This window comes from Biomphalaria glabrata, chromosome 4, assembly GCF_947242115.1.
Source record: "Biomphalaria glabrata chromosome 4, xgBioGlab47.1, whole genome shotgun sequence".
NCBI classification, from domain to species: Eukaryota; Metazoa; Mollusca; class Gastropoda; family Planorbidae; genus Biomphalaria; species Biomphalaria glabrata.
The window spans coordinates 46,220,589-46,235,944 of NC_074714.1; the positions used below are offsets into that span (position 1 = coordinate 46,220,589).

At 39.0% G+C, this 15,356-nt stretch overlaps 1 protein-coding gene across 9 annotated transcripts in view; it reads right to left on the reverse strand.

The window, feature by feature from the left end:
* Positions 1 to 15,356, reverse strand: part of LOC106055011 (IQ motif and SEC7 domain-containing protein 1-like) — a 137,812-nt gene that overhangs the window by 61,472 nt on the left and 60,984 nt on the right. Inside the window, exons 1-2 of one of the 9 annotated variants that reach the window (XM_056027234.1) lie at positions 4,297 to 4,443; positions 1,783 to 2,232 (exon numbers count right to left, since the gene is read on the reverse strand). The exons of 5 other annotated variants lie outside the window; for them this stretch is intronic. In XM_056027234.1, the coding sequence (XP_055883209.1) occupies positions 1,783 to 2,057 (275 nt within the window). In that variant the 5' untranslated portion in view covers positions 2,058 to 2,232; positions 4,297 to 4,443. Of the gene's footprint in view, positions 1 to 1,782; positions 2,233 to 4,153; positions 4,449 to 15,356 lie in introns of those variants that run through there. 3 more of the 9 variants (XM_056027232.1, XM_056027235.1, XM_056027243.1) reach the window with 3 other exon arrangements.

Sequence of the window (15,356 nt, forward strand, 5' to 3'; positions counted from 1 at the left end):
TTACATATAAGAATGGACGGTCCTGCCAAAGCAAAAGGCAGAGAGGGATGGAGAAAGACAGTGACAGATCATGTGTACTCACCCAATGGTTCAACAGACTAAGGGGTAGGTGAAGGTGGTTCTATCAGTAGAACTTCCCAATGGGGAAGAGATCAGTATAGCTCAGAATTAAGTTGTGTTACATTATTCATGGACAACTCTACTTGATAGAGCTTTTAAATACACTTTAATCTTTCTCAGAACTATTTTGTAATGTTTCGTTTAAATTTGCATTTCAAAAGTTACTGAAATGAGATGAACAAAAAGTATTACTTCCTAAGCTCTCTTCATTCAAACAAATGTTTTTTTCTTGTTTTGTTTTTGTAATCAAAATATATAAAATATATAATACATTTTAAATAATGCTACCCAAAAAGATGTAAATTTAGGTACGATAGGTTGTAGCAATTAAAAAAATAACAACATATAGTACAAATATAAGGTCCATAAGTCTTTTTTTTTGCGGCCCCCGAAAGGGGAATAAAGACGCTATTAGTTTTGTGTGGAATGTCTGTCCGTCCGTCCCGTTTAGATCTCGTAAACTAAAAAAGATAGTGAAAATCCGACATCATAATATTTTAGAACTTTTAAAGTTCTGATGCAACGCCTACCTTTTTCTTTTTTGATTTTTAAAATTACTAATGCAAGCGGTTTTTTCATAAAAATGCACCACTTTTAGAAATATTCACTATTAATAGTAACAAACACTGAAGGCTCTTTAGTAGGGGAGATATACCATATTTATAACACATTTATGAAATGGTTTTAGTTTTTTTGGCACAATTTTTTTTCAAATGTAATTTAAAGTTAAGTAAGCTCTGTCATACTAACTAGTACATTTACACAATAAAAAATGTTTACTTTTTTTATAGAGAAAAACATTATTTTGTATGCATATAAGTTGGACATAATTTAAAACAACAATTAGCAAGTAGTTTTTCATATTATCGCGTGAGTTGCTGTGATTCCCATGACTAGAAAACATTAATTAAAGGAATTTTTTTTTTTTACGGAAATGTTCTTTTTCTTGAGGATTAGAATAAGAGATTGACCCTTTACAAAACAATTAGATCAATTAGATATTCATTATAAGACATCAGTTAGGCCAGGTTCACATCAAACTTCACATTCAATTTCACCTATCCTTTGTTCTGCTGGACCGCTGGGACACCACACAAGATCAGTCAACCTTCTTTTCCCATTCTTCTCTGTCATTTGTCTTTGATAAAATTTCATTATGATATTCTTTCTGAAAATATTAAAACCTGCCTTTTTACCTGCCTGGGTGGACCACTTTGCGGGCCGTTTTTGAGTTTGTGTTTCCACACAAACTGTCTTTGTAACCTTGTTTTTGTTGTGTTCTACTCAGACAACAATTCGTGCAGAAGAAGACAATCCATTTATTGAACGAAAAGTGTACGTTAAACTTAAGAATAATAAAGGGGGTTTGGATATAGTAAGCTGATAAGAGGAAGTTTAGAAGTTTTTTGTTTTTTTTTATAATCCCTGATTACTTAATCAATAAACAGCATGCTTAAAGTTTCATGTGTTTAATTAAAGTTATTCGTTGAACAACAAACCTGACGTTTTAATGTGTATAGGTTCATATAATTATATTGACAGAATTGAACCTCCCCTCCAACCCCCCCCCCCCCCCCCCCAAAAAAAAATAAAAAAAATCAATATGGTCATTTGTCTCACAAACTTTACTAATACATATACAAACACACTCAACTACACTACCTCCAGAATCCTCTGACGTCATGGTGTCCACCTCTGTGCTCAACGCTCCCCAACGGCCTCGTGCTCAGGTGACCTGCGTCCACGTGAAGGCCACCGGTGGGAGGCTGGCTCTGGCGCCGCTGAGGAGGTGGGGGCGGCAGCGGCTTCCTGGAAGGTGAATGCTGCTGCCTGGAAGCCTGCGAAGACGACGGTGGGCTGTGGTGCGAGATGGGTCGGGGCTGGTTGGACGCGCACAGGATCAGTGAGTCACAAATGTCCGCGAACCTCTGCGTCATTGTCCCTGAGTGGTCAGCGAACGACCCTAAGTGCCTACAAGTTCAAAATGTCATGTCGGAGGACAGGCTTATTATCACCAAGTATCCCATTATATTACAAGCTCAATGTTATGAGTTTCATTACTTGACGCATAGTTATGATGGTCCTGTCAATGAATTCCACTGACTAAAAATGCTAAATACAAATAATACACATCTATAATAACGGACACATCCTTTCAACAAAGAATACACTTTTATTTATATAAAACTCATTATAAAATTAACGAAAGGATCACAGTGTCGTCTGTGCATGTTTTAAAAGCCGGACATCGGATTGTTTATAATGCATATTTTTTTAACGTTTATACAAAATGTAATCATATGTTACACTTAATTAGTCGTTAGGAAAACTTCAATCTTTGGGATTTCCCGATGCAATGACAAAGATGCCTCTAAGTGCATTGCTTTTTGGTGCGTCCAGGCTCTCTTTCTTAGGCACGGAGACGTTACAATCACGTCTTGGTGTAAGGGCTTCAAATCTTTTGTCTTGTATGCTATGTTTAACTCAGGAGACATTACACCAGTTTTTTGGACGAGGAAGGAGAAAAAGCGGGAATGGGTGAGGTGGGACATAAATAGACTTTCTTAAAATTTCAACGTCACTGTAAGGGTCAAGATCTTTAAGTCTCTTGCCCCAAAAAAATGTTCTTTTCTTTGAAACTATGCACGAGTAGAATCTGACGTTACAAAAGGATATCAAAGTGAACTTCAGAAATCGTGCCAAAGGGGCCACCTACGAGTTTTTAACAAACGCTCATCTTTAAGCTCGCTTCCGTTTTTATTTGTACTTATGATGAGACTATTGTGCCTAACAAGAACACTTAGAATCTAGTTTAAATCAGCGGATGGCTGCCTGGTCGTGCGGTTAGCGCGCTGGACTGTCGTTCGGATTTATCGACGGTCGAGGGTTCAAACCCTGCCCGCTGCCATCCCCCGTCGTCCTGCGGGAGGTTTGGACTAGGAAGTAAACTATCTTCAACTCTGAAGGAACATCCGAAACATGTAAAACATTTTACAAAATCCTTCATAGCACACCTCCCTTCTTTTGTTCCTGGTTCAAATACACTAGGACTCAGTGGGCGATCTCGAGTCTAGCCTACCCTTATTATCTAGCTTATTACAGAATGGCCCACAGTGGTATCGATCATACTCTCAAACTACAGTAATCGGGCGAGCAGTTGGAAGCCAAAAGGAACTGCTCGAAGAGTGAGAGGGGGGAAAAAAAGGGGAAACAAAGATGAGGGAGGGGGAGGGGGCTGTTAAACACTTGCGTCATGCTGCCGTCGACCTGGCTCGCCCACGCGCAGAACTGTCCCCACATTTTATAGACCGTAAGCGCAATAAAAGAAGAGGATGCCCGCAAATTATTTGGAGATGCAACGGTCACAAATAGATCCGGCGTCGACATGAATACCGTGGGAAAGGGTGACGTCAGAGAGATGACGTCAAGTAAGTCACGTGATCTTCAAGACTGTAAACCTGCTGGTGATGGGAAATGGTTTCAAGAACCATGATGCAGCATTAAAAAGGCCTCTGGACCTAGAGCTGGAGCTGATACCAATAGTTCTTACTTGGCAGGCATAATGCTTCCGGAAGAGTAATTTATTTGACTGGGAGTTTGAAAGATTTGTAATGAAACAGGCTGCATGAACTGTTCCAAGGAAGGTAAGGTCACGTGAATAAATAAAAGAGCACATGACCTGTTTGCAAAAAATGACATTATGCCATGCTGTGGTAGTTACCCTGATACCGTAGTTACCCATAAACTAATAGTAGGCTAACTACCATAATGATAACCAACCAAGGTTGATAACTTAATCCAGAAAGCATTTGGGATCAACGGGATTACTAATGGCACAAGATTGTCTTCAGCAGATGAAGACGTTCCTGCAAAAAGATGACGAAGGGTCTAAAACATGTTATAAGACCAAATCTGTTCGCGCTTTGTGCATTGTACACAAACGTAAGCTATTCTTCTAATGCGGAATGGTTTCCGCAGTGTATTAAACAAAAATGTTCTCAGACAAGGAGAGACCACAATTCATAGTGCCTACCAGACGAGCAACGATAAAACGAGCAATGCACTGACATAAAAACGTAAATAGCCGAAATAAACATCCGTATGAAATAGATAACTCTGAAGTCAACGAGGGGCTAAATTAGATAGTCATTTATGCTAGTGAGGAAGATCCAATACCCTTAACTCGTAACACCTTATAAAGTCCAAGATTAAATTCACGGAGATGTATATTTTGAATCAAAGGTCCAATATCCTTGCGTGAACACCCGAATATATCCCGATATCCTCAAGTGAACACCCGAATATATCAAACACAACAAGAACGTTTTCCAAACGAACTGGCGCGTGTGTTTTGGCCGATCACTACTCCCGCCCCTTCCCCAGGCGCCCCACCGCGCAACGTCCAACACCCGACACCGGATCGATAATACCAGTTGATAGAGCACGGGAGGATGAAGCTCGGAGGTGAGGGTAGAGAGGAGAGAGAGATAGGACGAAGTCAGTAGTGGGAAGAAAATCAAACTTGGTAGGGAAAGAGGATGACAAAATGTAGGCGTATCTTCTTAAATTGCTGTTATTTTAATTTCAGCTTTTTTTTTTTATAAAGCTAAATTAGATTTTAAAAAAAATTAATGGGAAAAGTCAATACTAGTGCTAGTTACAGACATAGGTCAGGTCTAATGTCCAAACATATAAACGTTCTAAGCATATAGATAGAATAGGAAGAAGGATGCTGCCGAGCTGCTCCTTTGGACATGGGCGTCGCTCAAACTTTTTTTCCTCCAAGTATCCCTTGAGTCTTCTTTTATTTTCGAACATCCCCCCATCCCGTTTTGTTCTTCATCATTGTAAAGCCAAGGCAGACATGCATAGACAACAATGAATTCAAGCACCCCGAAATAGTATTCAGGGTACTCCAAGGGTTGAAAAACGCTTATGTCGATGGTCCACGATATTTTTTGAAGATGTCTCTAGAAATACTTCTGATAGCTCAAGTGCTTTTTATATTTTGATGCAGATATCAGCAGACACCATGCCTTCGGGAGGCACGAAAAATGGCTTGGACATGGCCTCGGACTTCTGCTAGACATGAGCACACAGAGTGATTGCAAAGCGAAACTATTTCCCAGAAAACCAATACCAATTTCTAAGATCTATAGTATTGATCTCTAGAATTAAGGGATTATCAGCCAGGCCACATGCTCAACTGCTCAGCATTTAAAAGAAACTGATAAATTTGAAACTAATAATAGATCATGGTTGTGGGGGGGGGGGGGGAGAGGTTTATTCAGACCATCATTGTCTTAAAAGCTGCAGGGGAGAAAATGACATCACTAGCTAAGAGTTGCGAGACAAAGGTTTTATGGCAAGTCCCACTGGTCGAGACAAGTGATAGGATTCCTAGCGTATCGAGAAAGTTAACGGCATGAAAATGCGCTAAAACAAAAACAATTGGTAAAAATATTTGTAATCGCACAGATTTATTATTGTTAGTCTAGATCTATTACAAATTTAAGCATATGACTGATCCAAACTGATTGATACACGTACGCGTAATACAAGCTTTGTTTGGGTTTTTTAAAAAGTATTTTATATGTTTTTCTTGTTGGACTCAAGTCTAAGCCTTCACAAGAATGAACATACGGTCATCGCTATGGCCGTCATTATTCTGTTCAATTCTGTTGTGATGTAACTCTCCAAGCAATGAGATATGTAATTCTTCTATAAAACTTCTTCAATGCTCCTCCATCCAGCCACGCCCCTCCCACCATACTTTGACCGACTAGACTAAAAACGAATCCCGCGCCAATGCCGACTTACTCTTGGTGCCACACGATATTTTTTGGCGGTAAAATGAAAGTGTCTTGTAGTTTTAAAATGTAACTTCTAATCACTCAAGGGGAGGTAAGTCCAGCTTTAACATTTACAGGAGCGAGTACACTCACTTGACTGACTGATTGGTGCATTGTAAAACTCTCTCTGCAAACTTCTCTCCCTCCCTCTCTCCCTGAACCGGTCACCTTCTCCTTATGTAACGTCCTTCCTTGGTCTCCAAGGTCATGCAGATAACACGTATTGATTTGAATCTCCCCCCCCCCCTCCTTTTTTTCCCCCACTTGCTAGACTATAACGAATATGTTTTACACCAAGGCAAATAGTGGCTTTAAAATAAAATAAGTTCACTATTTTTTTTAGTCTTTCCCAGTTGGTATCACTTACACACATAGACCAACATGTTTAAGACTGCGATAACGATTCACAGCTTTAGACCCTCCTAGTGAAGACCGATCCCTAATTTGTTCGCCAATGTCTTAAAAATAAAGCCCTCTGTAATTTAGACAGATATGGACCGTTTCTTGATTAACAAAATATTTGGAACTATTTGCATAGATTATACGGGAAGACAAACTAGATCTGGTGTTATTGCAGCCAACTCTGAGTAAAAAAAAATAAGGCGGGAAATTGATACTGGTTTTGAGTTTATGTACTCATGCTACGAAAAGTGTCACGGCATTAACATCAGGTGGCCAAACTAGGTTGTCTTGCACAGAGTTGGGTATTACCAACTGCGCGTGATTTCCATCCAGCAATGTTGTTTTTGTGTTGAGAATTTAATTTTTGAAATGGGAAAGTTCTACTAACCCGTTGCCAAAACAAATACATAAATGATATGGCGGCTTATCGGGTTGACTATATATTTGCTTTATCGAACACAAACAAGAGTGAGAGCGGGGAAATGCATTTGCTTTGCACAGCACTATTTATGTTTTTGTAATAATTATATAGTGCAGTGATGTTAAAATTAGCCTGACCTAGATGTAATGATCAATGCACAACAATAATTATGTTTCCAGATTTGTCCACAATTAGAGTTGATAACACGTTTATACTCTCTCTCTCTTTCGAGATTTCTAAAATGAACCTTATCAACCTCAGCCGTATACTGTTACAAAATTCTAAGTCCTGAATTTTTGTTAACTTTCTTCAAGTCAGGTCTGAGTCAACCCTTATTGTGGGGGGATAGTAGAGTGGTTGGGGTGGGAACAGGAAGTAAGGCAGGGAGAGGGGGGAGTAGGGTGGCGCTGCGGATAACGGGTCCATCGATTAGAGAGAACTCCGGCAAACACATCCAGAACAAGAAATGTCGGGTTAACTCGCCTGGCCGAGCAGGTCTTGAGACATTGGTCACTGAAGCGAGCGTACACAGAATACGTCCTAACATTTTACCCAACTTGGTCTTTAAATGTGTGACTGACTATATAGATCGACTATATACGGGTAAACATAATGTCGCTGAATCAAACCACTGACCTATATCAGTCCATATCTACTGCCCCGTAAAGTTGATAGAATATGAATAATTAAGAGACGCAGACTTTGGACATGACTCGTCAAAGACTTTCAATTGTGTTTAATTTTTTTTTCTATATCTCGCGCACTATGAATACAATAAGATTTCAAGGAAGACTTCTGTTACCACTGGTCGTGTGGTTGCGTGTGCGATAGTCAACACAATGGTTCGTCTCACTGTGATCTCCTTTAATGATACATTTCTTTCAACGAACACAAAATGAATATATTTTTTTAGTTTTTAAACACTAAAACAATGACAAGAAAGGAAATGGACGCTCTGTAGACTGACCACTAGAGTGGTCAAGAAAGGAAAAGGGCGCTCTGAAGATTGACCACTAGACTGGTCACGAACATATCTGATATATGTATGTCAAGTCTAGAACAAAATGTCTAAAAAAAAAATTATTGGGGGGGGGGTGAAAGAGGGGGATAGAAGGGATAATAGCCTGTTGCTAGGTTACAAGACACTTTTCTGACTGCGGTCTTTAAGTTTGGCAGCAAGACTGAGACAAGGCCAAGACAGTTCTTGTAAAACTAAGCGTACTTGGGAAGAGAGGGGGGAAGGGAAGGAATGGGGGGGGGGGCACATAGTCAGTACTACGTACAGCGTCTTCCAAATTCTCCGGTCCGCAGTACATTCACCTGTCCTGTCAACTAAAATACTTCATGACACATGACATTGGTTCTCAAACTATCCGAGTCAAGTTTGCAAACACAACTGGTAGGTCCCAGGTTCCAATCCTGACAAGCGATGTGGGTACTCCTCTAAGCCGATATCTTATTTTTCTTATCTTATAAACTACAGACGTTAATTCAACAAAGATGGTATGAATGTCAAGACTAGCCAACTCTGATGTGTGATAATGTAATAAATATATCTATGCACTGTTCTCCAACATTGATTAAGGGGAAACAATTTCTAATGACTTTACTCTTCAACCGGAAGTTATTTTAAGTCACATGGACAAAACCTACTTTAAAAAAAAATACTATGTGTAAATGATAACACCCCCCACACCTACGTTCTTAAAGAAACAAATTAAATCAGTGTTATATTTTTTTATGTTAGGCAAGGCATTGGAACGTGTGGATCCAGTTTCCTTTGTTATTCTTTAGATGGCATAAACAGTCTGGAAATAACAAGGAGATAAAAGCGCTCGATATCATTCAGTTTCTCTCACGCCTTAAAGAAATGCTTTGAAATCCAAAAGACTAAATATTTTACGGTTATATAAAAATATCAGTGGCCCAACATTGAAGAGTAATTGAATCCTATTATAAGAACCACTGATGTGGAAGTCATGTCTCTGCTGAGAATTGTCGCTTGAAACAAGGATTTAAAACAATTTTTCATAGAAGGATTCTTTTCTACATCCTATGAACCCCCAGTGATATCAGATACAAAGCATCCTTCAATGTCTCAGTCCAAACACTGCATTCGAGATCTTTGTGACCGACATTTCTCGTCCTTAACGCTGGCTTTCTAAGAACAAAGATTCGATATACTTGCGAATTATTCAACTTATTGGCATGTAGGACTTTTAAAAAGTGGTTAATAACAAACGACGCAGTTCATCATTATATGGAAACCACACAAAAACAAGAGGCGGGAAAAGGAGGAAAACGAGAAATAGGGAAAAGGATTCATATGAAACAATACTAATAAATGTTAATCGAAATGTTGAGGTTTCCAAGAAAAAACAAAAATAACATGAAAGACATTTAATAAATAACTTGATTACATGATTCTTTTTTTTTTTTTTGTGAGTAATGCAAAGCCGACTTCTAAAGATCTGAAAAAGTTGACCCCATTAAATCAAATTAATATAACGTGGCAATAAAATTTCATAATCCCAAATACAAAGCCATCATATCACTGAGATCCAGTTGCATCATATCACTGAGATCCAGTTGCACCATATCACTGAGATCAAGTTGCATCATATCACTGAGATCCAGTTGCATCACATCACTGAGATCCAGTTGCATCATATCACTGAGATCCAGTTGCATCATATCACTGAGATCCAGTTGCATCATATCACTGAGATCCAGTTGCATCATATCACTGAGATCCAGTTGCATCATATCACTGAGAGTAAAAACTGGCCAGACACGATCTAAACAAAAGGAAACTGAGGCGCGAATGTATTTTGCACGTTATGAGACAAATGACATGAATGGCGTGGCTGACCGCTGGCGAAGTGCGAAAACGCAGAGCTATAAAGATTTCTTTCATCGCCTATCTGTCGCAGAGGAGGAGGTTAGGGTCAGAGATTCCGTTGTGCCAGATTGCAACCTGAAGCAGTCTTGGCATATCGCTCAATTAAGATTTTTAAAATCAGTAGAATGTTGTCAATATAGTATCCTCCATCTAAGAAAACATAAAAACAAAAGATTACGCATGAAGAAGCAAATTTCTTGCATAGACGAAATGTGGTCCGCGGGCCACTCGTTGAGAAACATTCGCTTAGACCATGTAAACAGAGAGCCATTACGAGGAATGCTGGCAATTGTTAGTAATCCAAGACTCTTCATGGGGGCACCCCGCAGAAACCTTTCCATTGCGCAAGTGAACGATCTCTCCAAGTAATCGAGACGGCCCAATCCTGGCGTGCAATGGGCCCGACAAGGCAATAACGGGCGGCATCGATTTATTTGTTTTTCGACATCAATACCGCATTGATCATGGGCAGAAGAGGCAACCTGTTGCCCAACATCTGTGTTTGAACATACACGAATGAAACATAGTAGAAGAAATGTGTGCAGTGGTTCTCGAGATGGAGATTACAAGTTCTACCTTGGGGTATGGTAGAACGTGAGACGAAGTTGTAACGTCTAAGAGAACAATCAAATAGGTCATCTGAAGGGGCCAAAGGCCAGAAAATAGAGAATCAGCCATACAATCTTTTTTTTTAAGAACAGCGCAGCTCATTGTATCCCGGACTAACTGTTGGACTGCTTCCAACAAATGAAAGAAGCTAAGGACGACTAGAATAGCTCTTAACTGCTGAATTAAAACAGTACAAACCTGGAAAAAGTAGTGGTTTTTTCCCTAAAATAAATACAAATTCCCAAGGTCTCAAATATCTGGATTTGTAATAGACGCATTGAGCAGAGAACCACGAAGTACTATTTTTGGCAAACATTAAAGACTGCTTAGAAATTTTAATCATGAATCGAACACAGTGCCTTTGCCTGACAGTCAGTGCTGTCATCTGACTGACTGACTCAAGATTTCCAACAAAATTTTAAAAGAACTACGCAAACTCTATCAAATCTAAATATGCTAACTCAACAAATTCAACGCTTATTTGATAACTTAAAAGTTAAAACATATTCAGCTTGAATTTTTTTTTTTTGCTGGCTTAATTTTATTTTTTCAAAGTCTGACAAGCTCAGTGCCAAGCCAAAGAGGAAGAGAGAAATAACGTGAGGGAGGGGGTGGTGGTGGATAGTCTGGCCTAACTAATCGATAAGAGTGAGAAGCAAGCTCCAAACTCTCCCCTTCACCACAAAACCCCGAAAAGAATGACTCATGCCAGGAAGATAAAAGCCCCCGCCCCCTATTCCATCTCTCAACAAGTTATTACCCAGTTCTTTTGTCAAGCCACCCATTTCCATACTCTTATTTCTCTGACCCCCCCCCCCCCCCCCCACACTAAAAGGCACCCTCATCATGAGGTCTTCCTCCGAAGTGTGCAGTCGAATACGTGAGGTGAAAAAAATATGTAATATTTATGTTGACGTTTATGTAGAGCATTACATGTGATGAGAAGAAACTAATTGACGGTGTAATAACTTGATTTTAATATCGCCAGGCAAGCTGATAAGTAAAAAAAAAGGTGGGGGGGGGGGACTTCATTAAATGCAACACAAGTAACAACCCTTTCTAAATATATATATAACTTATAGTGTTGATTGTACAATGCAATAATGGGTAGATTCGACAGACAGGATGGATTGATGATTGGTGGAAAGCTGGATGGATAGGCATGTGAGTGGATAAATTGAGGGATAGATGGATGCACTGATGTATAGGCATACAGACAGACTTACAGGCATGCATATAGGTAGATAGATAGATTAGATAGATAGATAGATAGATAGATAGATAGATAGATAGATAGATAGATAGATAGATAGATAGATAGATAGATAGATAGATAGATAGATAGATAAGGTTTCATATCAATGATTATAAAACTGGAGCCCCAAGGGGAGAGTATCTCTTTTCACTTCATCCACCCTGTATAAGGTTTAAGCAGCCGAGGGGTTCGCCTATTGGTCACGCCTGACTTATTTGCTAGTGTTGGACGTACATAAAGCTGATATTGCTGTGTGATTTATTTATTTTTTACAATTCTCTACAATATCTCTACAGCTTCAATGCTGCTTATTGCGAGCTGGTAGAATTTTTCTCCCGTTCATTCTATTTCTCATACTTCGGACAATGAACTAGAAATGAACTAGTTTTGAGATTTTGAGTACAACTTCCTGTTTGTTTTAAACATCCATAAAATATTTGTTTTACTTTTGTGAGTAGATCGAGCTGCATTTCGCAAACACATCAATAGCTCGTGTGGTGTGAAGACAATGTAAACCTATCCCCTTTTTAAAAACCTTTCTTTGGGATTTCAACAAAATGATAGGCTTCAAGTTAGAAGTTCATCTTTTTTTTTTGTTTCCACACACGACATAAATGGAGAAAAAGAAGACAGAAAGAAGTGCAGTACGTTAAAGTAACCGCTATTGCTCTTATTACTTATTACTCTTATTCTACACTGAATTAGTATATATTGTTTAAAACGTTACAACCTTGTTGAATTGGTGTATTCATGAATAGTATTTATCGGGATCATAGTACAGGTAGTAGTCGGTTTCTTTTAGGATACGGTTCTTAAAGATTTAGGGAAAAAAACTCATTTTTTGTTTGTTTTATATTTTGTTGAAATTAATTAAAACTAAATTTATACATCTTAACTCTTCAAATGCTTATGGGGTTTTTTTTGGTGGCAATGTCAACATTTTGGTGGCAATGTCAACATTTGGTGGCAATGTCAACATTTTGGTAGCTATGTCAACATTTTGGTGGCAATGTCAACATTTTGGTGATTATGTCCAAATATTTTCCGGTGTTTTCCGAACTATTGCAGTAGATGGTCCAATCCATGGTGTTTGTAGTCCAAGTGATATAAATACATACGCAGTGGCCCCCAAATGGTCCCAATGCAGGATACGTGGCTGCTGGGAGTGAGGAGGCTTTGGGTGGAGCATGCCACACACTTCTGCGAGCAGTGAATCACACTAGTCGAGCGTGAACAGACTTGCACGTGCGAGAGATGAAAGTCTGCGGAAGAGATCTCAAACGTGTTCATGAATAAATCAGAGCGCGCGCCGCTGAAGCGAGTACCGTGAGTCGGACGTGCAGTTACTTAGCAGAAAGCAAGTGTCCATGTGATGAGTACGTAACCCATGACCCGCGGGCTGCATGCAGTCTGATTATGTACGCCACCCGAAACAAATTTTCAAATACCTAAGGGCAACTTAAAAATTCGGTCATTTAGGACCACTATAAATGTGTATTTTAGTTACTAGATCTACATCTATTTGCGACCACAAATGTGTTCAGGCTTTTCACGCCTAATGGCATTTTATGGGTTTAAGTTCCTTTTGATATCCCATGATACAACATTACGTGGTCAGCATGGAGCTACATCTCCCGGCGTTTGTTTTCCCTTCTCTACTTTATAGAACCAGCATTAATAATCATTTTAAAACAACATACACACACACACACATACATAAGTTAAAAGGCCTTCCCACGACTTCCCCTTTTATTTTTTCATCTTCATAACAGAGAAAGAATCGCATCCCCCCCAGGATGCCCTGTTGTCATGTCAAGCTCTCGATTACCTCGCCCATCTCTTCTCGGCGCCCCTCCACCCAGGAGCTAATCGTACATCATTGTCAAATTGTTGAGACCAGGGAGCACGTGGATAAGGTAAAGGGGGGAGGGGGGAGAGGGGACGCCGCTGAGAGAGATGGGTGGAAAATAAATTTGTTGTTGAACAATCGGAGTGCGAAGTGAAAAGAACAATGTTAAGACTACCGGAAACAATACACCCACCACCGGACTTCTGGGCCAGTTGAAACGATGATTTTTAGAAACAGGCGTTCAAAAATGTAAGGTAAAGACTAACATCTTCAGTAGTTTTAACTCCATCAGGGTTAAAAAGGGACGAGTACTCGCGTATTAGACCATTCTGTACACAACAAGAGGGAGAGGCATATGGCTTTACAAAACCCAATCGTAAGTAGATTATGTTTTCAGAGGGCATTCACAAAAAAGGGGAGGCTGAAAAAGGGTGGGGGAAAGGGGCTGGGGGGTAGTTCGTAAAAATATTTGTTATGTGCACTTCCAAAGCCCAATGATTTTTGCACTCACAATTTTTCAGGAGCAACACTTTAGTGGCTGGATTTTTAGCAGAATAAAAAAAAGCCGCAAACTTTGAAATTAAAGAAAATGTCAAGATGTTAACTTCTATTGTACTCGCGCCATTTTTTTTAAATTACTAATTTGGAGTTTAGTTACTGTATTACAGTGATTTTATTTGTATATAATGAACACAGTGCTACAACCTGGCAGAAACAGCGACGCTACTGATCCCAAACTGTATCGGATATTAGCCGCTCCTATGGACACATCAAATTTCATCTCGTTTATTCAAACCCATTACCTCAATATCGGACGTAGACATACATATATGGAGGCACTCTTAATGGATTCTAGTTACGTTTTAGACAAGCAAAGCTTTGAGGTGGTCCCACAAATACGTATTAGTCCTCACTCTAGTTCACGTCACAACAGCCGCGTGCAAGTGACAACTTTCTATCAGGTTACAAAGAACCAAAAGTCAAAACTTAGGCTGACAAATAGTTTGTCTCAGTTTGTGAGTCATATCTGTTCCTGGGGGATGGAAGGAGGACATCTTGATGATAGCGTATCAAGAAATCTTAATGTCATTTATTTACGTCAGATAAGCAGATGTCAAAATTATTTTTTTTATTAATCTTCATAGATAGAAGAAGAAAAAAAAAAACGAAACAGGAAAACCATAGTTAGTGTCATTTTATCTCCTATCTTTGAAGATGGTAAATTGTAAAACGGGAGGTAACTGCGTTTTTTAAACTTCCTTCTAATCTGTTAGAGTTACTTTGCTTGGATTGAAATAAAATCAACTTTAGCCATCGAAAGCGAGCTTGAAATGAAATATATATGCAAATATAGACATATTGTATACAGGGTATTAAATTTGTTCATCAAAGAATCAACACACACACGTATGAAAGAAAATTGTAATATATCTTTTATTTAAATGAAACTACATAACTATTACATAAATATTTTTAACAAATAGTATAAGACTTAGATGTATACGATAGGAACATATCCACATGTAACACATGAATACAGAATAACAATGTTCTCATCAGAAACGTTAGTTACTAATAGTATTGCATGCATTTCTAAATATCTTAAACATACATTTAAATTATAAACACACTTTTTAACTTTTTCAAGTTTGGTTGTTGATATGGTGAGGGAGAGGAAATGGGGCTTCACGAAATGATAAGATTAACCAGAGCTGTTGTGTGTTAGAAACATGTCATTGTTGATATCACCCTGACACTGTTCAGCATTCTCAACGCTAACAACCTGCCGAGTCTTTCAAACAAGAGACACTCATAACAAGGTTCCTTCTTAAGATTGTGCACTATTTCTGTGCTTACTATTTCTGCAGCTCGGACACGGGAGGGCGTGTCCTGCTGATGGGACAATTAATCACGTGACTCGTTTACACATACGCACTGACACACAG